Here is a 27722-nt window from a genome sequence, read left to right as displayed (position 1 = left end):
TATGGGGGCACCCGAGCCAAGCCACTGCTCTGTGTGTCCATTTAGACACAGGGCAGCAGCTCGGCGCTGCCCCATCTCTCTCATTGGCTCACTGACTTTGATTGACAGCACTGGGAGCCAATGGCGCCCCGCTGCTGTCTCTGCCAATGAGGAAGGAAAGTCCCGGACAATCGAGACTCTCATGCAACATCAATGGATCGAGATGGGGCTAAGGTAAAATTATGGGGGGGCTGCTGCACACAGAAGGTTTTTTATCTTAATGCATAAAACGCATTAAGATAAAAAAACATTCTGACTTTAGAAACCACTTTGAGAGTCCACAGTTAATCGTAGGGAACTCCACTGAGTCTTCAACAGATCATCACCAACAGATCATCATAAACACACATGCAAGGGTGAATGTAGCCTAAAAATTGGAACATACGTACCAAGCTAAAATATCCGTTTAAAATGCATCAATAAAGCATATAAGGCCCAACTACACAGTACAAGCATACTAATTTCTGACAATTTTATCTGCAAAGTAGATAATGGGTACCCAAAATAGAAAGTCAAGTTAACAAAGATAAGAATGGGATCCCACTTGTTAGATAAAGCCTGCAGAAAATGATCAGACTTATGTAAGAATTACTAGAGAAGAGCAGGATCTGTGCAAAACTAACTGCACAGAGGAATCAAGAATAGCATGATTATTAAAAAAAAAAAAAAAAAAAACACGAAACTTAACATTTTAAATGGAGGAGTATAAGGACATAATTAAGGATAGAGTAAATGAAGGGTTAATATGGGGTTAAGTGGTTAACCCCTTCACACTGACATCCTCAGCTTCAGGTTATCCTCGGCTAGATTTCCAAAAAACAACAATATCTCTCCTGCGCTCAAGTGGTATGCGGGAAGGTGAATCTTCTAGGCGGTTTTATGACACAAAAGAAGTGGTCTTGCTGCCCCCCTCAGGACCAAGGGTATCCAAAAGGCACTACAAGAAAACAACAAGAGAAGGGCGCACCGACCTTGTGCATTACCACTTAAAAGTTTATTAAAATCAATGAAGGGTAGCGTACAATATACTCACAAACGTAGCATGTGAACAAGCATATAGGAAATGGGCACCACTCGCTTCCAGGACACTTCTCTACTGCTGGATAGCGTGATGGCATCCTCAAAACCTGATGTGGCTTACGCGTTTCGAGGGAGGACCCTCTTCCTCAGTGGCGATTTTGGCTCTGAGGAAGAGGGTCCTCCCTCGAAACGCGTAAGCCACATCAGGTTTTGAGGACGCCATCACGCTATCCAGCAGTAGAGAAGTGTCCTGGAAGCGAGCGGTGCCCATTTCCTATATCAGGCCTCGACAAATCCCGGGCGCCAGGTCGCATTTGCGACTAGAATTAGCGACCTGGCGCCTGGGGTGCCCTGCTTGAGCTGTCCTGTCCCTTTTGCGCCCCCCACCTCCTCTTCGAGTTCACGGACTTCCACGCCGTCCAGAAATTTAGTCCGCCGGTTTTTCGGCCTTCTTCTGTGAGATGAGAAGCTAGGGGAACTGGCGCCCTCTTTTGGTGGCCGGGAGTAATGCATGTTCTCAATGCCTTTTCTTCTCCTTCCAAAGAGGAGAAGAGAGGGAAGTTTTTTAAGGCTTCATCTCTCTGTCCAGTTACCTTTGCTTAAAGGTAAGTGGACAGGGAGTGTGGTTATTATTATTAATTTATTTTTTAAATTTAAAAAAAATAATAATTTTTTCTTTTTTTTTTTTAATTATTAAAAAAAAAAATAAAAAAAATGTTTTTTTTTTCTTCAATTCTTATTAAAAAAAAAAATATATATATATATATAAATATATATATATATCTTTTTTTTTTTTTCCTCATCGCCGTGCCACAGCCAAAGGCCCCTTTCACACGGGCTGTCTGATCAGGTCCGCCTGTCAGTTTTTCAGGCAGACCTGATCGGACCGTTCAGTCTCCTCTATGGAGCGGTAATCTGCCGCCATCTGACCCTGCCCGCCAAAAACAGACGGATGGTGGTTCTATTTTCTATCCATCCCGTGGATCCGATCAGATGGCATCGGATGGAAAGAGACAGACAGTCTGTTTCCATCCAATTGCGCTATATAGGAGAGTGGGGTTCTAGTCGTATTTATGTGTAAATTTAGTATCAGTTTTATTAAATAAAGCTTGGTTGTTAGTTTAAAAAAAAAAAAAACTGGCTCCTAACTTTTTTAGCTGGCTCCTAGATTTCAGGCAAATTTGTCAAGCCCTGTCCTATATGCTTGTTCACATGCTACGTTTGTGAGTATATTGTACGCCACCCTTCTTTGATTTTAATAAACTTTTAAGTGGTAATGCACAAGGTCGGTGCGCCCTTCTTTTGTTGTTTTCTTGTATCCCCGGCTAGAGGCATCACCATGCTACTGTTTAGAGACGATTGTCAGCTTTCGTGTAACAACCGATGTGGCTGAGCAGCCACTCAGTTGTCATTACAAGGAGCAGAATGGGAGGGGGCGTACCCCCCCCCCTCCCACGGCTCACCCTGGTCTCCCGTCACTCCAGGAGACCTGGGCGACAAGCAGACACGTCCATCGGCTGGCCGAAGACCCGAACAAAGCCGGATTCAGCTCTAAACGGGTCTCCGATGTAAAATCCCGGAAGCAATGTCATGATATCACTTCCGCGTACTGGAGCCTTAAGGGTGCCAGATTTTAAAAAAAGTAAAGCATTCCAAACAGCCAAACTTTTTGAAGCATTCGTTGGTGCGAGGCATATACTTTGGTATATATATTTTCCATTCGTTTTGAATGCTTTTAAGTGCAGAGGAGGGATTTGGGGTATTTTATACTCCCAATAAATAAAATAATTAAGAAAAATATAACGTTTTTTAAAGAAGCGAACGCATACGCAAGTCGTGTCCGCATATGTAAACGCAGTTCAAACCACACATGTGAGGTATCGCTGCGATCGTTCGAGTGAGAGCAATAATTCTAGCACAAGACATCCTCTGTAACTCTAAACAGGTAATTGTTAAAATTTTTAAAGCATCGCCTATAGAGATTTTTAAGTACCGTAGTTTGTCGCCATTCCACGAGTGTGCAGAGATCTATTTACTTGGCGTGACATCATCTTTCAAATTATACAAAAGAAAATTGGGCTAACTTTACTGTTTTTTTTTTTGTTTTTTTTTAATTCATGAAAGTGTATTTCTTCCCAACAAATTGCATTTGAAAGACCGCTGTGCTCATACCGTGTTACATAAAATATTGCGATGCGATGATCACCATTTTATTCTCTAGGGTCCCTGCTTAAAAAAAAGAAACATATATATATATATATATATATATATATATATATATATATATATATATATATATATATATATATATATATACATACACACATATACATACACATATACATATACATATACACATACATACATACACACATACACACAGGGCTCAAAATTTCAAGTCACGAGCTACTAGCCAGGCCTTAAGAGTTACTCGCCACTTGTTGCCCCACCCAAACCCTACCCTGCTCCGCCCCTAAACACGCCCTCGTAAAATATCTCATAAAATTACACTGTTAAATGTTTTATTCAGAATTAAGTTACAAAAAAATATTAACAACAACAACGTTAACAGTATAAGGCCCCGTTCACACTGGGGCGATCCGACTTCCCGGGGCGACCTCTGAGGTCGCGGTGCGAGCAGCGCGCCGCGACCTCAGAGCGGCCGGCACGGACTTCATAACATTGAAGTCTATGACGGTCGCTCCGGGTGGCCCCAAAGAAGCTCCGGACCCTTTTTCTAAGTCGGAGCGACTTGTGTCGCTCCTATTAGAATGGGTCCGCAGCTTCCCTATAGAAGGCGACCTACGGCGACCTGTGAGGCGACCAGGTCGCCTCACAGGTCGCCCCAGTGTGAACGGGGACTTAATGTAAACATAAAAGCAATCACAGCATGTCCCCTTTCATTGCAGAGCGCCCACAGTGTGCAGAGAGACCAGCGTGCACTTACCTGCAGGGGGCAGCTTCTCATCAATCCTGCGCGTCCTCCGTGTCTCCTGAGTCCTCCTCGGCCAGTTACAATCGTTCGCCTCTTGGCCAATCAGGAAACACCTGCCTCCTGATTGGCCAGTAGGAGGATCCCTGTGACAATAGCGAATATTCATTCGCTATTGTCACACAATGGGTGGGCTCAGGGCGCAGTGCTCTGCTCCCAGAGCCCATCCTTTTCTAAAGAAGAAAGTAAAAGCAGGCTGCTGTGAACGGCGGCGGCAGGCACAGCTCGCCATCTTCATAATTCCACTCGCAAAATGTGAGCAGGCAAGTGGAATTTTTGAGGGCTGTGTGTATATATATATATATATATATATATATATTCCGATCTATTTACTAAGACTAGAAGCAAAGTGAATAAAAATAGTTGTTGCTGATTGAGAAAGTTTACTTCCACTTTAATGAATAACGCAATGTTTAGATATGCAAGAACAAGGGCAGGGCATGACACCACAAAACTAAACCGCATTGTCACTAGTAACCAACAATAAGAGCAAACCAATATCCGACAAATGTTTGCTATATAAAAGTTAATCTTTTTTAGCAACACAAAGGTAAACAAATGCACACCCAACTAAAACAAATGAACAGGGACTTCACCCTGAAGCACTCATAGATTGCGTTTAGTCAGCAGTCACACATCAGGCGTTTGCTTTAAATTTCTAGAAAGTTGAATAGAAATGGCAGGATGCCTGAATATAAAGACAGTTAATTCATTAGTGCAGATCTATTCTGCCTTTGGACCAAAGGACTACATTTGTTAAAAGTTATCAAGTGATCAATTTTATGTAATAAAATCGGAGGATTCTAAAAGATTTACAAGTTATTAAATCATGGATGCTCAGTGAAAACTTCAACTCACAGTAGGAAAATAATGGGCCACTCATTACAGAGGTGCGATTACTTATACAACATGTGTACTGCTTTAGCCGGCTATGAATTGCCAGTAAAAAAAAAACTGTAAAAGTTTTGCAAATGAAGTGGGGATACCAACATAAATCGAGCCCTTAACTGCTCGCTATATATGATGAAAACACTGAAATATTTAAGTTTAATTTATAGTATTTGTTTTTAGTGCTGCAACAACGCGTCAATGTAATTGATTATGTTGAGTACGAAAATTCGTCGGCATGCGTGAAAGGCGTCGACGCGTCACACTCCTCTCGCGTGTAATGACGGCTTCTGCTCCTGGGAATGGAGAGAGTTCCAGTCTTCTTTGAACAGAGGCCAGATAAAATGGTCCTTTGTGCCCTTTGCAAAACGGAAATGGCGTACCACGGCAGCACAACTGCAATGCATGAGCACCTCAGAAGAAAAGATCCTGGTGCTCTCCGACCTCAAAAGGATAAGCCATCTTTCTAAGTAGTACTATATTATTACATACAATTAATACATGCTAGGTAATAATTACGGATACATCATTTATTGGTGCATGCTCAGGGGTACCCATTTGTTGCTGCTTTGCTTTAAGCTTTGTAGTGGCCAGCTCACGTTCCACAAGGCACTTTGCAGCCCGCAGTGTCTTGCTGATCTGGGGATCCCTCAGGGCATGGTTGAAAACGAACAGCAACCTGACCATTACACCTGAGAGAAGAGATGCCATGCTTTTCTTCCAAAATACGCAGAGCAGCGACATTTGCATTTATTTTTTGGCACTTTATGTGTATGTCTTTCATGTTGAGCAGTGCTTTTTTTTTTTTTTTTTTTTATTATCTATATGGCATTTTGAATGCTTCTGGTTCTGAATTAATGGCATTATTCGTGCCTGATGCTAAATTGTTGCTTACATTTTATTATTGGCACTTTATTGTTGTATACTGTAAAAACTTCCACCACATTGTAAGTAAAAGTAATTTTTGGAAAAAAATGTAATAAAAGTTGAAATATTATATTAGAAGTTGTACTTATTTTTTGTAAAGTTATTCAAAGGATTAATTAGCTAATAAAAAAAAAAACACTAGATTAAGCAAAAAAATAAAATAAAAATAATCGCTAGATTAGTCAACAGAAAAAATAATCGTTAGTTGCAGCTTTTTGCAAGTGTATTAAACATTTATTAAGTCAGGCCTCGACAAAACCCGGGCGCCAGGTCGCATTTGCGACTAGAATTAGCGACCTGGCGCCTGGGGTGCCCTGTCATTTTTGTACGGACTTCCGCGCACGGAGTGCACGGACTTCCGGTCCGTCCGAAAATTGAGGCCCCGGCTTTTCGGCCTACTTGAGATGAGGCTTCCAATGGGGAACTGGCGCCCTCTTGTGGTGGCCGGGAGTAATGACTGTTGTAATTACTGTTTCCACTGTTTGTTCACAATGCATTACCATCTCCCTGTCCAGTTAGTTACCTTTGACAGGGAGTGTGGTTATTTATTATTAATTTAATTTATTTTTTTAATGTAAAAACTAAATAATATTTTTTTCTTTTTCTTTTAATTATTAAGAAAATATATATATTTTTTCCAATTATTATAAAAAAATTATATATATATATATATATATATATATATATATATATATATATATATATATATATATATATATATATATATATATATATATATATATATATAATCTTTTTTTTTTTTTTTTTTCCTCATCGCCATGCCACAGCCGAAGGCCCCTTTCACACGGGCTGTCTGATCAGGTCCGCCTGTCAGTTTTTCAGGCAGACCTGATCGGACCCTTCATTCTCCTCTATGGAGCAGTAATCTGCCGCCATCTGATCCTGTCCGCCAAAAGCAGACGGATGGTGGTTCTATTTTCTATCCATCCCGTGGATCGGATCAGATGGCATCGGATGGAAAGAGACAGACAGTCTGTTTTCATCCAATTGCGCTAGAGGAGAGTGGGGTTCTAGTCGTATTTATGTGTAAATTTAGTATCCGTTTTATTAAATAAAGCTTGGTTGTTAGTTTAAAAAAAAAAAAACTGGCTCCTAACTTTTTTAGCTGGCTCCTATATTTCAGGAAAATTTGTCAAGCCCTGTATTAAGTCTTGTTAATCATGTCCACCAGCATCCTCTGAAAATGCCTGCACTAATCCAGGCCTGGCTACAAAAATTCATGGCCATCCCAAGCACATGTGGCCAAAGTCAGCTAGCTATTATTTTCTAAAGGGCCTATGTGAGGATATTTAAAAGGATGCTGGAGAACATCAACACTGCTCTGGCCCTGAATAGCAAGGTTTGATTTGTCTGGATTGGAGGTCAGTTAAGAAAAAAAAAAAAAAAAAAAAAACACTGTTAAAAGGATAACTTCACTTAAAAGCTGCAGTCCAGGAATTCAGCCACTTTCTAAATTTCATCAGCTTACTATGAATTAAGTCAAACGGGGGGGGCAAGCTCCCTTATGAACCTCTCTAACCACTTGCCGACCGCTCACTGAGCTGGCACTGCGGCAAAGTGGCTCGTTATCGTCTGGCTAAGTAGACCTACGTCACCAGATTCTCCCCTCTCTCTGCGGCACGCACGCGCCGCCGGACGCTCGCTCCCGCTGTATTCAGACAGATCGGGAGTCGGGCCAGGGGAGGAGAGGCGGTGATCACCGCCGCTCTTCTCCGATCGTCGGGGATCGAGTGAGAAAATCCGCCCACTTGTGTAAACAAAGCGGGCGGATATCCTATGTGACAGGCAGGGACAGATTACAGGATTCAGCATAGCTGAACCTGCGATCTGTGTCTGTCACACAATCCCCTCCCCCCACACACGTCAGTAAGCATGAGGCATACATTTAACCCCTTGATCACCAATAAAGTTAACCCCTTCCCTGCCAGTGTCATTATTACAGTAGCAGTGCATATTTATAGCACTTATTACTGTAGTAATGTCACTGGTACCCCCAAAAGTGTCAAAAATGTCAGTTAGGGGTCCGATCTGTCCGCCGCAATGTCGCAGTCCCTCAAAAAAAAAAAAAAAAAAAAAACGCAGATCGCCGCCATTACTAGTAAAAAAAAATAAATAAAAATGACAAATCTTTCCAGTAGTTAGTAAACTCGATAACTTTTGCGCAAACCAATCAAAATACGATTATTGTGATTTATTTTTACCAAGAATATGTAGCAGAAAATAAATTGGCATAAAATGTTAGAAAATTTTGATTTTTACATTTTTTTTGGGAATGTTATATATCAGAATGTAAAAAATAGTTTTTTTTTTTTTTAATTATTGCTCTTTTTTCAAAAATGTAAAATCGCACAGGTGGTCAAATACCACCAAAAGAAAGCTCTATTTGTGGGGAAAAAAAGGACATAAATTTAATTTGGGTACAGCATCACACGACCGGGCAAAAAGTAACGCAGTTACCGGTCTTAAATCGGTTAAAAATACGCTCATTGAGAATTTTTTGTCAAAGACATGTAGCTAAATACATGTTGGCCTAAATATATGACAAAAATTGAATATATTGGATATTTTTTAACTGTCAAATTAGAAAATGTCAATTTTTTCGCAAAATTTTCGCTGTTTTTTTATTAATAATCGCAAAAAATGAAAAGCGCAGAGGTGATCGAATACCACCAAAAGGAAGCTCTGTTTGTGGGGAAAAAAAGGATGTAAATTTCGTTTGGGTACGGCGTTGCATAACCGCACAATTGTCAGTTAAAGTCGCGCAGTGCCAAGTTGCAAAAAGTGTCCTGGAGGTAAAGCAGGAAAATCCTCCAGTGGTAAAGTGGTTAAAGCCTCAGTGCAGCCAAAATAGAAAGAATAAAGGTCAGCACAGGGGACATAACTTTCAATCATTCCTAGAAGCTGTGGTATGGCTTCTATGAATGGAGTAGCTGGGTGGAAAGGGTGGGCATAGTTGGGCTCTCTTGATGAAATGCAGTCACTGCCCCTTAGTTGTATTAACCCCTGCTACATTGGAACATTACAGAGGTGGGGGTAGAGGGGCATAGACAGAGGAGGATTTAAAGTTGTTGTAAACCTCAGATTTGAAATTTGAAAAAAGCATATCCCTCAATAGTGTGTACTTCTCTCAATTAAGAACACAACACTAAAGCTCAGTTTCCACTAGTGCGACTTGTCATGGGACTGTTGACACAAAGTCACATGACAAAGCACAGCCTATTGATTTCAAAGACACCCGTTTAAGTTTGCAGCGGCTTTGACAAGGTGCCTGCACTACTTTGATGTGACTTTGATCCAGAGAGTGTAAAGTCGGATCAAAGTCGCACTGTAGGTTATTTCTGTCTGATACTTCTGATGAGTTTTCCTGACACTGAGAAAAAAAAAAAAAGAAGGACATGGGAGGGAGCTTGAGTTTATTGACAGCCTCAGTTCTATTCCTGTGAGCTGTGTAAAGGTGGGTGTGTCTCTTCCCTCCAATCAGCTCTCAAAACTCTCCTGACTGAGCTCTGCAGAGTGTAACTTTAGATCCCTGCCCCCTTTTTTTCTGAACTCTCAGACAATCTTTAAAATTAAGCTCAGATTTACCTTTTCTATGTAGTGCAAGGGCCTGCCAGATTGCATACAAATTGAAAGTGTTTAGGTATGACCTCATATTATATGGTTTTGGTAAATCTAAAGGAAAAAGTCTTCAGAAAATCTTATAGTGTGTATGGCCCATTATTCTGTTATAAATGTCCCACCTGCCTGTCAGAGGGTAGTGTGATCCAAGCTGCACATGCACAGCTCAGGCCACATTTACGGCCCGCTCTGTTTGCTGCTGCGATGCAACTCCCATGTGCGGCAATGACATCACCGCAACCCGGCTATTCAAGTGGCTGAAGATACAAAACCCAGAAGGAACACTGGATGAACATGAAAGCGCTGGGGGACCTGTCATAATGTGCTAGTATACAACTCTTAGAGTATGTAACTCTAAGATGGTAACCTGTAGAAATTTTTAAAGTGTCGCCTATGGGATTTTTAAGTACCAAAGTTTGTCGCCATTCCGTGAGCAATTTTGAAGCATGATATGTTGGATATCTATTTACTCGGCGTAACATTATCTTTCACATTATGGGAAAAAATTGTGCTAACTTTACTGGATTCTTATTTTTTTATTCAAAAAAGTGAATTTTTTCCAAAAAAATTGCGTTTGGAAGACCGCTGCACAAATACGGTGTGATAAAAAAATATTGCAATAATCTCCATTTTATTCTCTAGGGTCTCTGGAAAAAAAAAAAAAACGTTTGGGGGTTTTAAGTAGTTTTCTAGCAATGGTTTTAACTTGTAAACACTGAGTGTGAAAAACAGGCCTGGGGCTTAAGTGGTTAAGGGGTATTAGCCCTGGTTCATTTTGAAATCACATGATTTCAAAGCTGCATGTCAGTGCGACTTCAGGTGTGACTTAGCTGACATCTGTGCAACTTCATGCACAGATGTCTATGCAAGTTGCACCTGAATTGTCAAAGGTAGTGCAGGAACTACTTTTTCAAATTGGTTCTGCACCATAAAGTTAGCGTTTCACCGATTTAAACAGTTCCATTGCCGACAACAGGATGCGACTTGTCATGCAATTTGATGACCTGTCAATTTGCACCGGTATAAACGTGGGCCTAAACCCAAAAACAAAATGTAATATATTGCAGCTTACCAATCAATAGATGGCATGCTTGTATTTTTTATTTTGCAATGCTCTATGAACACTACAGATCTCTTTTTTTTAAGCCAGAGGTTAGTGTAATCTTAAACTCAATATACACATTACAATCTGACTGAACAATCAGTTTTATTACTTTTTACTATGAGGACCTAAATCTAATCTAGATCTTACCCAATCAGTTTGTATCCAAAAAAGCAGGTGCTTGCACTACATACTTGGTGGTAGATCTAAAGCCTCATTAATGGTCAGGTGGGTGGTAAAAGTAGGTATCTGAGCCATGGTTTTACTGCTGCCCCCACCCCCTTCCTGGACTGCCATCTAAACCAGTGTTTCTAAACTCCGGTCCTCAGGGCACACTAACAGGACAGGTTTGCAAGAAAACTTAAATACATCACAGGTGATATAATTTGCTGCTCAGTGATTGCAGTATGCTAGTCTGCATCTCCCCAAGGTAATACTTAAAATCTGGCCTGTTAGTGTGCCTTGAGGACCGGAGTTGAGAAACACTGATCTAAACAACCACATGCAGCCGCTCAGGGCTGAACACATCCTGCAGCCAATAAATCCCATGATGTTAAGAGGGCAGTACCGCTGCTGAACACAACGCATTCAATAATGTACAAGGTTGCATCATGACAGTCTGACCTTCTGAGGGTTAAAAGAGAATTACAGTCAAGGTCTGTTTGGCTGTACTTCCCCTGTGGATCACAGGAGTGCAGATTGTTCTGCACTCCTGTGACCTGTTTTCAGCAGACAGCGAGCTGAAGCCTACTGTTGGCTGAGGTCACAGAGCCAGTCTAGGTTCCGGCAAGATCGCAACAATGAAGTCGGAATCAGCCCACGCACCTGGACCAGCACCCGGCTCAGCCTCTCAGCAAGCTGCTGAGAGCCTGAGCCATCCACTCACGCCCCCTCCACAGCCCAGCACTTCAGTGCATAAAAGGGGGGGTAGAGTGTAGTGACTGACAGTCATCAGCTTTCTGTTCAGGGAGCTGCGAGAACTGAGTGATCTTCAGTATTTGATCGCTCAGTTCTTAGCCTTATGCCCCATACACACGTGCAGATTATCTGCAGACTTACCAAAACCATATAATATGAGGTCAAACCTAAACACCTTCAATTTGTATGCAATCCGGCAGGCCCTTGCACTACATAGAAAAGGTAAGTCTGCAGATAATCTGCACGTGTGTACGGGGCATTAGAGCCAGCGAGGGACCGATGCTGCATTCACCTAGGTAAGTATGATTCAACAAAAAAAATTCCCATACATTTCTTTGCAGCTGCCTTCTGAAAAGCAATCTAACACAGATTGAATTTCAGAAAGGCGGCAAGGACTACCGCCTGTCTGAATGAAGCCCAAAGCTGGCCATACACTATACAATCATACTGTGCAATCTCCATACATTTCACTCTAGGTTTACCAGAGCTATGAAATATAAAAAGGGACAGACTTAAACAATCCACTTGATCTGTATCCAAGTAAGCAGGTCCTATCACAACAACATAGCTGATGGTAGATCTAAAAGATTGTACAATGCACCTTTATAGTGTATGGTGATCCTAAAGAAGATTGTACAATGCACATTTATAGTGTATGGTGATCCTAAAGAAGATTGTACAATGCACATTTATAGTGTATGGTGATCCTAAAGAAGATTGTGCAATGCACCTTTATAGTGTATGGTGATCCTAAAAAAGATTGTACAATGCACCTTTATAGTGTATGGTGATCCTAAAGAAGATTGTACAATGCACCTTTATAGTGTATGTCAGGGCTCAAAATTTCAAGTCCTGAGCTACTAGCCAGGCCTTAAGGGATACTTGCCACCAGTTGCCCTACCCAACCCCTACCCTGCCCCTAAACACGCCCTTTATAATTTATCTCATAAAATTATACTGTTAATATTTATTTTTGAAACTTCTGCATTAATGCAAAAACATTTAACAACTTTATCAGTGCCGCCTCATCAGTGCCCATCAATGCAGCCCATCAGTGAAACCTCACCAGTGCCCATCACTGCGGCCCCCCCTGTGCTCATAAATGCAGCCTCTCCTGTGCCCATCAATGCCCCCTCTCAAGTGCCCATGAATGCAACCTCACCAGTGCCCAAAGATGCAGCCTATGTGCCCATCAATGCAGCCTCACCTATGCAGAGGAAGAGAGGAGAGGAGGAAGAGGAAAGACAGCCAGATAATCCCAGATCGGGAATCGCCCTGCTGTAACAGCTTTCATTTGAATTGCCGGGTGCTCACCATCACACACAGTCCCGCCTCTTGGATCGGCTCCTATGATAGAGGTCACAGGTCCTGGCATTGGACCTGTGTTCTGTCTATGAAAGGAGCTGGGCCAGGAGGCGGTGCTGTGTGTGATGATGAGCTCCCGGCAATTCAAATGAAAGCTGTTACAATGTACTATGCACCTTTATAGTGTATGGTGATCTCAAAGATTGTACAATGCACCTTTATAGTGTATGGTGATCTCAAAGGAGATTGTACAATGCACCTTTATAGTGTATGGTGATCTCAAAGATTGTGCAATGCACTTTTATAGTGTATGGTGATCTCGAAGATTGTGCAATGCACCTTTATAGTGTATGGTGACCTCAAAGATTGTGCAATGCACTTTTATAGTGGATGGTGATCTCAAAGATTGTGCAATGCACCTTTATAGTGGATGGTGACCTCAAAGATTGTGCAATGCACTTTTATAGTGGATGGTGATCTCAAAGATTGTGCAATGCACCTTTATAGTGTATGGTGACCTCAAAGATTGTACAATGCACCTTTATAGTGTATGGTGACCTCAAAGATTGTGCAATGCACCTTTATAGTGTATGGTGACCTCAAAGATTGTACAATGCACCTTTATAGTGTATGGTGACCTCAAAGATTGTACAATGCACCTTTATAGTGTATGGTGATCTCAAAGATTGTGCAATGCACCTTTATAGTGTATGGTGACCTCAAAGATTGTGCAATGCACTTTTATAGTGTATGGTGACCTCAAAGATTGTACAATGCACCTTTATAGTGTATGGTGATCTCAAAGGAGATTGTACAATCAGATTGTAAGGTGTATGTGTGATGATCTTTAGTCTCCATACTGTGTGTATAGGATAAATAGGACAGTGAAGCAAAGGTTATAGATGTGATGAGGGTGTACTCCCCTAGACCCAATGGTGAAGGTGAGTGCAGGCAGTAAAGCAGTGGTGACAGACATAGTGATGGTCATAACCCGGAAGTGGTCATGTTCTACACACATACATACACGTGCCCCGTCCCCCCCATAACAGGCCCTGACCTGCACCCCGGTGTAGTGCTGGAAGAAGAAGAGCACCATGCTCTGGTAGACGGTGTAGAGGCGGTCGTCTCCCCTTCTGTACACTCTCTCCGGTAGTAGGACGCCCAGGGCCCTCCAGCAGCTCCAGGCCAGTAGATAGGTGGGCGCCGTGCCCAACATGAGGGCTGCAGGCAGCATGTAGCGCAGGGAATAAGTGTGTAACACGGCGGAGAGCAGCATGGTGCAACCCCGCTCATTCACTGCCAGGTGAGAAGAGAACGGTACACACTGCACCTACTGACACCCGGCAACACGTGAGAGGGGCGTGGGCGGGGCGAGCCTACAGCTGTCTGACACATGGGGCACAACGGACAACTGCATGGAGGAGAATGGTGACATAGCTCAACATGTCTGCATATAGCAACGACAGCTGGGTACATGTCCCACATTAAGTGCCTTTCATTGCCTTATCTACTAACTGCAGACAGGGAACAGGGTCCACCAGGCAGCTCGGACGTCACTAGGAAGAGCAGGAGCTGTGCCGCCATCTTTGTACCTGGCAAGGAACTTTTTACAAAAGTCTGAAGGGAGTAGGAGAGCAGAACAGGGACTGCTACTGTTACTTGTCACACAGGGACAATAAACATGATTGTTGTTCTGTTCTTTTCTGATGCATCCCACAGCTGCTGCTGTTCTATTAACCACTTCTGGACCAGAAGGTTTTACCCCCTTAATGACCAGGCTATTATGTTGCAGTTTGGCACTGCGTGATTTTAACTGGTAATTGCGCAGTCATTCAATGCTGTACCCAAACAAAACTTAGTTCCTTTTTTCCCCACAAATAGAGTTTTCTTTTGGTGGTATTTGATCACCTCTGCGCTTTTTATTTTTTGTGATATAAATAAAAAAAGAACGAAAATTTTGAGAAAAAATTACATTTTCAACTTTTTCTTATAAAAAATATCTAATAAATATTAAATAACTAAATTTTTGATGTATTTAGCTACATGTCTTTGATTAAAAAAAAAATATATATAAGCGTATATTTATTGGAAACGTTATAGCGTCTACAAGCTATGGTGTATATTCTAGAGTTTACGCAGCTTTTACTTTCTGACTGCCTATCTCATTTCTTGAAGTGTTAAAATGGCAGGGCAGTAAAAAAAAAAACACAAATAACCCCTTTTTGGAAAGTAGACACCCCAAGGAATTTCTTGAGAGGCATGTTGAGCCCATTGAATATTACATTTTTTTTGTCACAGGTGTTTCAAAAATGACAACAAAAAACATTTTTTTTTTACACAAAGTTGTCCTTAAAATGATCTATTGCTCAAATATGCCATGGGTATATGTGAAATGACACCCCAGAATACATTCTGCTGCTTCTCCTGAGTACGGGGATACCTGCATGTGTGAGACTTTTTGGCAGTCTACCGCGTACAGGACCCCGAAAACCAATTACGGCCTTCGGGCTTTCTAAGGGCTCTTTCACACGGGCGGTCCGATCAGATCCGCCTGTCAGTTTTTTAGGCAGATCTGATCGGATCCTCCATGCAGCTCTATGGGGCAGCGGGTGTCAGCGGAGGTCACCTCCGCTGACACCCGCTGCCTTCCGCATCCGATCCTGTGCTGAAATCTGGACGGATGGAAACCCTATTTTTCCATCCGTTCAGTAATCGGAGCGGAGCGGATCTGATGAGAGCGGACAAGCGGTCCGCTCTCCTCCGATCCCCCATAGAGGGCAGCGGGTGCTGAGACACCTCCCTCTCCGCTCTGCAAGCGGAGACGGAGCTGTCATCCGCCCGGCTCAGCGGGGATCGCGGATCGATCCCCGCTGAGCAACACGGATCCGCCTGCGGAGGCGGACCGTGTGAAAGAGCCCTAAGGGCGTAAATTGTTGATTTCACTCCTCACTACCTATCACAGTTTTGGAGGCCATGAAATGCCAAGACAGCACACCCCCCCCCCCCCAAATTACCCCTTTTCGGAAAGTAGACACCCTAGGCTATTTGCTGAGAGGCATGTTGAGTCCATGGAATATTTTTTATTTTGCCACAAGTTTTGGAAAAATTACAACTTTTTTATTTTTTTTCCAAAAGTTGTCACTTAAATTATATATTGCTCAAGCATGCCATGGGTATATGTGAAATGACAACCCAAAATACATTCTGCTGCTTCTCCTCAGTATGGGGATATAACACGTGTGAGACCGTTTGGCAGTCTAGCCACATACAGGACCCCGAAAACCAATCACCGCATTCAGGCTTTCTAAGGGCGTAAATTGTTAATTTTACTCCTCACTACCTATTACGGTTTTGGAGGCCATGAAATGACAAGATAGTATAAAACCCCCTAAATTACCCTTTTATGGAAAGTAGACACCCTAAGCTATTTGTTGAGTGGCATGTTGAGTCCATGGAATATTTTATATTTTGCCACAAGTTTTAGGAAAACAACAACTTTTTTTTTTTTTTTTTTTTTTTTTTTTTACACAAAGTTGTCACTTAAATGATATATTGCTCAAACATGCCATGGGTATATGTGAAATGACACACCAAAATATATTCTGCTGCTTCTCCGGAGTACAGAGATCCTTTATGTTTGAGACTTTTTGGCAGTCTAGCACAACCCCCTAAGCTATTTGCTGAGAGGCATTTTGAGTATTTTGCAGATCTCACTTTTTGTCCCAAAGTTTTGAAAAAAGAAAAAAAATGTACTTTCTTCATTTTCCAAAACAAATAAGAGCTGCAAAATACTCACCATCCCTCTTATCAAATACTTTGGGGTGTCTACTTTCCGAAAATGGGTCATTTGGGGGGGGTTGTGCTATCTTGGCATTTCATGGCCTCCAAAACTGTGATCGGTATCATTTAAGTGACAACTTTGTGTAAAAAAAAACATTTTTGTCATTTTCCCGAAACTTGTGGCAGAATATAAAATACTCCATGGACTCAACATGCCTCTCAGCAAATACTGTAGCTGGGTGTCTACTTTCCAAAAAGGGGTCATTTGGGGGGGTGTTTGAACTGTCCTGGCATTTTATGACCAATATTAGAAGCTTATGCCACACATCACCCACTCTTCTAACCACTTGAAGACCAAGCCTTTATGACACTTTTTGTTTACATGAAAACATTTTTTTTTACTAGAAAATTACTTTGAATCTCCAAACATTATACATTTTTTTAAATCAGAGGCCCTACAGAGCAAAAGTGTAGGTGTTGCAATTTTTTTTGTCACACGGTATTTGCGTGGAGATTTTCCAAACGCAATTTATTAGGAAAAAAAACAGAAGTAATGAAATGCTTGTAGCTTCTGGTATCTTAGGTCATAGAGCTGTTTTGAGCCATTTTTGTCTCCAATCAGCTCTATGGTCAGCTGATAGACCCACCGGCTGCAGTCTCGGGTTACGGGGTGGGACAGGAGAGCCCGAGAAAACCATGGAAGGCGGAGGGAGAGAGTGAAGCCCCCTCCTACTGCTTGTAAAAGCAGTCTAGCGGCTAATAATAGGCTAGTATTGCTTTTACATGAAAGCTGACCGCTGGCTTTAGAAAACGATACCAGAAAGTGTCTGGTATGCCCACCATTAGACCTCCCGGCATCCACCCACTTCTAATGATGGGCATACATGCAATGTTCTTTTTTTTATTCAGCCCATGGGCTGAACAAAAAAATAAGAACATAGCTGATTCCTTCATTCGCATTGATCGATTTGGATAAAGAAATCTCTGGCAAGAAAAGTGTTAAAAAATATATGGCGAAGCATAGGGAAGATCCCCCCTCTGTGCACCCCATCCTCTATGCTTCACCATATATGCTCTTTTTTTAACTGCGGTGGTGAAATAACCTCCTACAGCGCTGCAATAATTGATTACGTATATGGTGAGAGCAAACGCTGTTGCTGTCAGAATAAACAAATCAGTGAATGCTGCAGCTGATGGGTGTACCTGCAAAGCAAACAATGGTTAACAATAAAACACAGTAACAATAAAACATTACAGAATAACAATATATTATAATGCACAGTAAAAGTATAAAGAGTAGAAAAGTAGAGTAAGAAAAGAAAATTAACTCAATAAAACAACTATTTTTGGCTTTTTTGTTTTCTTATTTTTTTTTTTTTTTATACTTTTTTTGTAACCGTAAAAAAACTGTTCCAGGCTAGGGTCTCTCAAATAGCCAATCTTTCGAGACCCTGTGTGAAAAAGTGTGCCCTAGACTGTGCCGTGCTGTACCCTATACTAATAGTCTACTAGTATGTGGTAGCGACGGAAACAGTCCTCGATGCAGAGACCAGGTTGGCCAGGACAGGAGGGACAAAAATAGCGGGTGTCATGCCTAAATCCATGTTTTCTACAGACACGACATCTTCTTTGAGTAGGGGTACCAGGGAGGACATCCGGAAAATGCATCTCATGCAGCCGCCTCACTGCATCTGGATTGGGAATTTGGGCCACAGCACCTTCTGGATACAGAAAGACTGTGATGATCTCTTCCTGGAATTTTAGGGAGGATCCACTTCTTCCTGATGCTTTGTATAGCACATTGGCGTTCAGCAGAGCCAATTGGAATAAGTATACATACACTTTTTTGTACCAGCATCTGGCCTTACGGGCATCGAATTATGGTACCATCATCTGGTCATTGAAGTCTACCCCGCCCATGTTAAGGTTGTATTCATGGACACGAGGGGTTTCTCAACAACACCAGTCGCCGTTGCAATTTGGACTGTCTTATCTGCGTGAATGGAGGACAGAACAAAAACATTCACTCCACTCCGTGTCCATCCACTTCACTGCATGAAATTTATTACACTTTAAGCAGGCTCTCTCCCCCCGTCTAAGTCGGGTATCTACAAGCCATTGGAAGAAGCCCTGGCGATTAGGTCGCACAATGCCACATACACCAATTCCAAAATCAAAAGGGTGACTTAAAAGTGCCATGCTTGTGTAATAATTGTCCATGTATAAATGGTACCCCTTTCCGAATAAGGGTGACACAAAGTCCCCAACCATCTTGCCACTGCTCCCCATGTAGTCTGGGCAGTTGGGGCGCTACATATTGCTATCTTTTCCCTCGTAAATCCGGAAAATATATGTATAGCCTGTTGCCCTGTCACAGAGCTTATACATCTTGACCCCATATCTGGCACGCTTGCTGGGGAGAAAGCAAGGTGGACAGAAAATGTAATCAGGGACTCATCAACTCAGACAGCTTGTTGGGGCGTATACAAGGTTGCAAACTTCTGGTTGAAGTGATTTACAAGGGGCCGAATTTTGTGGAGCCGGTCATATTCAGGGTCAACCCGAGGACGACAGAGTTTATTGTCACTGAAACGCATGAACCGCAAGATTTGCCATGGCAGCAGAGAACACGGGCATATTATGAATTGGGTCAGTGGACCAATATGACTGCAACTCACTCTTTTTAGTAATGAGGAGGGATAGGCCCAGAATTCTCTGGCAAGCGTCAAATTTGGATTTGCGGCGATTAATTGATCGGCATATAAATTGTTTGATCAAAAGTGCAGCGCCACTTAAATATATAAATAAACAGTTGTACAATACATATGTATTGAAATAATATGTGAAAAAAAATTAAGAAGTTCTTAAAACCTCTGAATTATTTAAAATGTTCAAAATAAGTAAAAAGTCCCAAAACAGTAAATGCATAAATAAATAAATATATACAGAAAGTCCAGTGCAAAAAGCTTGTGCAAATAAATAAAAATTACTTTAGTCCATAATAGATCTGTACAAATCTTCTGTGAAAAACAGCTCATAAAAACCAAGGGGAGTAACGGCTCTTTCACACGGTCCGCCTCCATAGGCGGATCAGTGCTGCTCAGCAGGGGATCGTAAACACAGATCCCTGCTGAGCAGGAAGGTGACAGCTCCCTCTCAACGGAGATGTCAGAGCCCCATGCATCTCTACGGGGGAATCGGATGAGAGCGGACCGGATTTCATGGACAGGATTGGATGCGGATGGCAGCGGGTGGCAGCGGACATGTTTCCGCTGACATCCGCTGCCCCATAGGGATGCATGAAGGATCCGATCAGATCCGCCTAAAAAACTGACAGGCAGATCTGATCGGATCGCTCGTGTGAAAGGGGCCAAAAATTGGCTGTTTCCACCTGAATTCCGGGTTGGCCAGTTAATGGGGGAAGTACGGGCGCTGCAGAAGTGGAACCAATCAGGATTGGCAAGTACATCAGGAAGGACACTATGGGCTCTATGGGCCTGTCTTCGAATTATTAGTGGCTGAGGGGACACTACTTAGTGTCCTAGCCACCGCAGAAGCTTGAACTGCACTTATGGGACTCACCACGTCACCAAGTGTTACTGCAGTGCTGGTTTGACTATGAGCAGGATGTACTAGGCCGCTGGTGCTTGCCAGTTACCCAGAATGTTGAGCGGCACTAGTACCGACACTCTGCTGCATACGAGAACCCTGTAGTTGTTGCACCTCAGCAACAGAAGAACGGGGTCGGGTACGCCTGACCTTAGCAGGGACCACTACTCTGTTATCAGAGCTATCTGTCAGGGTGCCGCTGCTCTCAACAGGTTTGAATACTGAGCCTGATTCTGACAGTGAGGCTTCCCCATCGCTTTCATCTGTCTTGCTCAGCATTGTGTAGGCCTCTTCACTAGTGTACCTCTGTTTGGACATTTTGGCCAATAAATCTATAGGTACCTATAGGTGACTCACAGGTGAAAAAGCACCTGGTTGTTAAGAACTGTTTAAACCGCTACCAAAAAATGTAACTGTTAGTGCTAGCAGAGATCAGGCCTGACTCTGCTAACGCTGCGGTTTAGTGTGCTGTGTATTGGAAGTGACAGTAATCTGCTGATTCTGCACTTCTTGGGGGGAGGGGGCGGAGGGGCTAAACGCAGGTGCTGGCAGGTGTCAGGGCTGATCCTGTTAGTGCTGCGTTTTGGAAACACTACACTAAACTATCAGGGACGCTAGTATAGTTCTGATCAGATCAAAGATATTGATCCATTCAGACACTAGTCTAGTAAAAGAGGTGTTGTGTGTGTGTGTCAATGGCAATCAAATGGTGGGAAATCTGACGCTATCCTGTATTGACACTAACTAACGTTAAGGCTAACTGATGTCACATGTCACACTAATACAGTGGTCAGAAAAAAGATCTGTACACTATAATAGTAACACTGTGACAGGGCAATGAAGGGGCTAACTGGGGGTGATCAGGGGGTTAAATCTTTATTAGGGGATATATGGCGGGTACCCTAAACCTATCTGAGACTCCCTCTTTAACTACCACTTTCTCTCACACTAACTGAAGTCACAAATGAAACTAATACAGTGATCAATAAATGTATCTGTATACTGTATATAGTGTACAATGTGACAGGGAGTGAAAGGGTTAACTGGGGGTGATCAGGGGGTTAAATCTTTATTAGGGGAAGTATGGCGGGAACCCTAAACCTATCTGGGATTATCACTAACTGCCTCTCACACTAACTGAAGTCACAGGTGACACTAATACCGTGATCAGTAAATTTATCTGTATACTGTATATAGTGTACACTGTGGCAGGGAGTAAAAGGTTTAACTGGGGGGTCTTATCTATATTAAACAAGCAAAAAGTTGGGGGAGCAAACCCTGAACATGTATTTCTAAAGCTGGTGCAGCTATGAACCAAGCGACATGCATAATAAAAAAGAATAGTGCACACATGCAAAAAAATGACTATCAAATCTGATGACAATACATAAATAAAAATGGGGATTTGGTCCCACCATATGGCCATATTGTGCTCAAGCCCACCACTACGTCAAAGTACCCCATTGTCAGTGGGTCCTACACTATCCATAAAAAAGGATGAATCCAGCCTCTCTAACCCTTGGAGACAACACTCCTTGCTGGGAGAGATGTGCTAATGCACTACAAGGGACTCCTCCTATATCTACTTGATAGTGGACACTGATAGAGTGCAGGTGTGGGGGGGTGGGGTGTGGTGCTCAACCCCAGAAGTCTGGTCAGACCGAATACATAATAAACAAGCAAAAAGTTGGGGGAGCAAACCCTGAACATGTATTTCTAAAGCTGGTGCAGCTATGAACCAAGCGACATGCATATTAAAAAAGAATAGCGCACACATGCAAAAGAAATGACTATCAAATATGAAGACAATCCATAAATAAAAATGGGGATTTGGTCCCACCATATGGCCATATCGTGCTCAAGCCCACCACTACGTCAAAGTACCCCATTGTCAGTGGGTCCTACACAATCCATAAAAAAGGATGAATCCAGCCTCTCTAACCCTTGGAGACAACACTCCTTGCTGGGAGAGATGTGCTAATGCACTACAAAGGACTCCTCCTATATCTACTTGATAGTGGACACTGATAGAGTGCAGGTGTGGGGGGGGGGGGGTGTGGTGCTCAACCCCAGAAGTCTGGTCAGACCGAATACATAATAAACAAGCAAAAAGTTGGGAGAGCAAACCCTGAACATGTATTTCTAAAGCAGGTGCAGCTATGAACCAAGCGACATGCATATTAAAAAAGAATAGCGCTCACATGCAAAAGAAATGACTATCAAATATGAAGACAATCCATAAATAAAAATGGGGATTTGGTCCCACCATATGGCCATATCGTGCTCAAGCCCACCACTACGTCAAAGTACCCCATTGTCAGTGGGTCCTACACAATCCATAAAAAAGGATGAATCCAGCCTCTCTAACCCTTGGAGACAACACTCCTTGCTGGGAGAGATGTGCTAATGCACTACAAGGGACTCCTCCTATATCTACTTGATAGTGGACACTGATAGAGTACAGGTGTGTGTGTGTGTGGGGGTTGGGGTGCTCAACCCCAGAAGTCTGGTCAGACCGAATACATAATAAACAAGCAAAAGGTTGGGGGAGCAAACCCTGAACATGTATTTCTAAAGCTGGTGCAGCTATGAACCAAGCGACATGCATATTAAAAAAGAATAGCGCACACATGCAAAAGAAATGACGATCAAATATGAAGACAATCCATAAATAAAAATGGGGATTTGGTCCCACCATATGGCCATATCGTGCTCAAGCCCACCACTACGTCAAAGTACCCCATTGTCAGTGGGTCCTACACAATCCATAAAAAAGGATGAATCCAGCCTCTCTACCCCTTGGAGACAACACTCCTTGCTGGGAGAGATGTGCTAATGCACTACAAGGGACTCCTCCTATATCTACTTGATAGTGGACACTGATAGAGTACAGGTGTGTGTGTGTGTGGGGGTTGGGGTGCTCAACCCCAGAAGTCTGGTCAGACCGAATACATAATAAACAAGCAAAAAGTTGGGGGAGCAAACCCTGAACATGTATTTCTAAAGCTGGTGCAGCTATGAACCAAGCGACATGCATATTAAAAAAGAATAGCGCACACATGCAAAAGAAATGACTATCAAATATGAAGACAATCCATAAATAAAAATGGGGATTTGGTCCCACCATATGGCCATATCTTGCTCAAGCCCACCACTACGTCAAAGTACCCCATTGTCAGTGGGTCCTACACTATCCATTATAAAGGATGAATCCAGCCTCTCTAACCCTTGGAGACAACACTCCTTGCTGGGAGAAATGTGCTAATGCACTACAAGGGACTCCTCCTATATCTACTTGATAGTGGACACTGATAGAGTACAGGTGTGTGTGTGGGGGGGGGGGGGGTGCTCAACCTCAGAAGTCTGGTTAGACCGAATACATAATAAACAAGCAAAAAGTTGGGGGAGCAAACCCTGAACATGTATTTCTAAAGCTGGTGCAGCTATGAACCAAGCGACATGCATATTAAAAAAGAATAGCGCACACATGCAAAAGAAATGACTATCAAATATGAAGACAATCCATAAATAAAAATGGGGATTTGGTCCCACCATATGGCCATATCGTGCTCAAGCCCACCACTACGTCAAAGTACCCCATTGTCAGTGGGTCCTACACAATCCATAAAAAAGGATGAATCCAGCCTCTCTAACCCTTGGAGACAACACTCCTTGCTGGGAGAGATGTGCTAATGCACTACAAGGGACTCCTCCCATATCTACTTGATAGTGGACACTGATAGAGTACAGGTGTGTGTGTGTTTGGGGTGCTCAACCTCAGAAGTCTGGTCAGACTGAATACATAATAAACAAGCAAAAAGTTGGGGGAGCAAACCCTGAACATGTATTTCCAAAGCTGGTGCAGCTATGAACCAAACGACATGCATATTAAAAAAGAATAGCGCACACATGCAAAAGAAATGACTATCAAATATGAAGACAATCCATAAATAAAAATGGGGATTTGGTCCCACCATATGGCCATATCGTGCTCAAGCCCACCACTATGTCAAAGTACCCCATTGTCAGTGGGTCCTACACAATCCATAAAAAAGGATGAATCCAGCCTCTCTAACCCTTGGAGACAACACTCCTTGCTGGGAGAGATGTGCTAATGCACTACAAGGGACTCCTCCTATATCTACTTGATAGTGGACACTGATAGAGTACAGGTGTGTGTGGGGGTGGGGTGCTCAACCACAGAAGTCTGGTCAGCCCGAATACATAATAAACAAGCAAAAAGTTGGGGGAGCAAACCCTGAACATGTATTTCTAAAGCTGGTGCAGCTATGAACCAAGCGACATGCCTATTAAAAAAGAATAGCGCACACATGCAAAAGAAATGACTATCAAATATGAAGACAATCCATAAATAAAAATGGGGATTTGGTCCCACCATATGGCCATATCGTGCTCAAGCCCACCACTACGTCAAAGTACCCCATTGTCAGTGGGTCCTACACTATCTATAAAAAAGGATGAATCCAGCCTCTCTAACCCTTGGAGACAACACTCCTTGCTGGGAGAGATGTGCTAATGCACTACAAGGGACTCTTATCTATATAGTTGTATATATTATATTTAAAAAAAAGGTTTCCCAGTGCTAAGCATTTCATCCAATTTCTAAATCACTGTATTTGTAAATACTTTCTCACGAGCGTTCCGTTTCTTTCATTAGTTCAGTCAAGTTTTTTTCAAAGAAAAAAATGGTTCCCTTTACATCAGTTTCTTATTAGTTTCTCATCAGTTTTACATTCGTTTTTTTTACATCCACTACCAATGCAAAAACGGATTCAAAACAAACCGCTTTTCCGTTTACATCTGTTTTTCGTTCGATCTGTTTTTTTTAGTGGAAGAAAAATAGGGCTTTGATACATTTCAAATAACGGTAGTTGACGGAAGCGGATGTAAACAGATGTAAATGGATGATTATCCGTGTACATCAGTTTTTCCATAGAGATACATTGATGTCCATTTTTCATCCGCCAGCAGATGGATGAAAAACAGACAAGCGGAACGCCCAAGTGAAAGAGGCCTTTAAGTGTTATTGAACCCACAACAGTAAAATCTGTCTGTATGTCCAGTTAAAGTTACGCATGCTTGTTACACTGAGGTACATTAGGCATTTATAGGATACAGAAGTAAGTGTCGGCCAGTACAGGCCCCAAAAATTAGCCCACAGGCATTCACCTGACAGCTAAGAACGTTGTATTCTGTGGTTGAAGGTACATTAGGCATTCACAGGATAAAGAAGTAAGTGTCGGCCATAAAAGGCCCCAAAAATTAGCCCACGTGGGTTTACCTGACAGCTAAGAACGTTGTATTCTGTGGCTGGAGGTACATTGGGCATTGACAGGATACAGAAGTAAGTGTCGGACTGTACAGGCCCCAAAAATTAGCCCACATGGGTTTACCTGACAGCTAAGAACATAGGATTCTGTGGCTGGAGGTACATTAGGCATTGACAGAAAAAATAATTGTCGGCCATGAAAGGCCCCAAAAGTTAGGCATTCAATGGACATGAAATGCCTTTTATGCAGCTGTATTTAGCGAAGCCAAGGACCATGAATTGTTGTGGGTGGATGGCGGTCTTGCGGCTGTCATGAAGAATTGTAATGAAACATGGTCTACTGGTCACATGTGTTGAATTCCTCAGAGATCCATGCCTCATTCATTTTTATAAATTTGATGTAGTCTACACTGTCATGAGCTAGGCAAGTGCGCTTATCGGTCACTATCCTCCCTGCTGCACTGAACGTCCTTTCAGACAGGACACTCGACGGGGGGGCAAGCCAACAGTTCCATTGCAAATTGTACAAGCTCTGGCCTGAGGTCAAGCCTGTCCACCCAGTAGTCCACGGGTTCATCACTCCTCAGAGTGTCCACATCGGCCCTTAACCCGATGTAGTTGGACACCTGTCGGTCTAGGCGTTCCTTGATGCTGGATCCGGATTACAGCTGTCGATGGGTCGACTGAAAGAAGGATCTCATATCTGAAGTGACCAACACATCTTCAAACCGCCCTCTTCTTGCAGGCGCTGTTGGATTGCTACCCGCAACTGTCTCTCTGTGACTGGAAATTCCTCTGCCAGCGCACACAAAAGCAGAATGCAGCATTTCTCGCAGCAAGGCCTGGAAGTGCTGCATTCTGACCACCCTCTATGATGGTGGTAACATTTCCGCCATTTTTTGTTTGTACTGGGGGTCTAACTACGTTGCCACCCAGTACTGGTCCTTGCCCTTTATGCTTTTTATACAGGGGTCCCCCTTAAAACACTGGAGCATTTTTTTATACGGGGGTCCCCCTTAAAACACTGGTGCATTAAGGCCCCCATTCGTGCCAAACTGGAAGCGGTGTAGTGGCCTGGCTCCAGCTCATCATTCAGGATAATGCCGTCCTCGTTCTCCTCCCCCCATCCACAAATAACACCAGGGATCCCAGAAAAGTTTAAAGCATGCTCTTCTTGCTCCTCCTCATCCGCCTTGGCACCATCCTCCTCTGACTCCTCTTCAGACTCCTGTTGTTGACTTGTCTCAGATGGAGTAGCACCCCCTGGGAATTCATCCAACATTGCGACTTCCTCATCTTCCTGCTCCTGCTCCTCGACGGTTTGATCAATGACACGACGCAATGCACGCTCCAGAAAGAAGGCGTAAGGTACGATGTCACTGATGGCGCCCTGGCCGTGACTGAACAGTTTGGTGATCTCATCGAATGGCCGCAGAAGTCTGCATACGTCGCGCATGAGCAGCCACTGGCGAGGTGAAAAAAACCAAGCTACCCAGAACCTGTCCTGCCGCAGAGTTCGTACCGGTAGTCATTAACTGCACGCAGAGGCGTAACTAGAACCTTCAGGGCCCTGATGCAAGAAACCATGAAGGGCCCCTCAGACCCCTGGCCAGGGCCCTTACCTTCAAGCCCAGGGCTCTTCCCACTAATCCTGGGGCTCTTTGCACTAGTTGCATGGCCTTTTATTACGGTCCCGCAGCAGGATTCTTTCACAAGTTCTGCAGTGGGCCCCCTTCCTGCAATCTTGTGGGCCCCCTTCCTGCAATCTTGGGGCCTCAGTGGTGCAATGCCAGGGTCCGGTCACAAGTGTGACCCTTGCGATCCTGGAAGTTCACCCACTGGTTTGCTACCGGGCCCCCTAGAGCATGGGGCCCGGTAGCGATTGTAACCCCTGCAACCCCTGTAGTTACGCCCCTGACTGCACGTTTCTGCTGGAGCAGCCTATCAAGCATTTGCAACGTTGAGTTCCATCGTGTCGGGCAGTCACAAATAAGACGCCTGACGGGCAGGTTGTGTCACCGCTGAATGTCAGCAAGGCGAGCCATGGCTGTGTAAGATCTTCTGAAATGGCCTGAGATTTTCCTGGCCTGCCGCAAGACGTTCTGGACCCCAGGGTATTTGGCAACGAATCCAAAAAAATATAAGGTGATATCACCCTTCTCCTGTGCTTAGAATCCAAGCTCCCCGACCACACACCACGGGACTTCCAACTG

General features: G+C 43.2%; 2 protein-coding genes across 2 annotated transcripts in view; both read right to left on the bottom strand.

Annotated features, from left to right (window-relative positions):
* The window catches only part of AGPAT5 (1-acylglycerol-3-phosphate O-acyltransferase 5), a 216350-nt gene extending 202045 nt beyond the window's left edge, over positions 1-14305 (bottom strand). Inside the window, exon 1 of the mRNA XM_082251943.1 lies at positions 13888-14305. Within this exon, the coding sequence (XP_082108069.1) occupies positions 13888-14106 (219 nt within the window). The 5' untranslated portion in view covers positions 14107-14305. The remainder of the gene's footprint in view (positions 1-13887) is intronic.
* The window catches only part of TMEM14A (transmembrane protein 14A), a 1080999-nt gene that overhangs the window by 427893 nt on the left and 625384 nt on the right, over positions 1-27722 (bottom strand). The gene's annotated exons all lie outside the window — the stretch shown is intronic.

The sequence above is a fragment of the Pelophylax lessonae genome (genome assembly GCF_965119305.1).
Source record: "Pelophylax lessonae genome assembly, chromosome: 3".
NCBI classification, from domain to species: Eukaryota; Metazoa; Chordata; class Amphibia; order Anura; family Ranidae; genus Pelophylax; species Pelophylax lessonae.
Note: the sequence above shows the minus strand (reverse complement) of the source record. Positions and strands in the feature narration are given on the sequence as shown.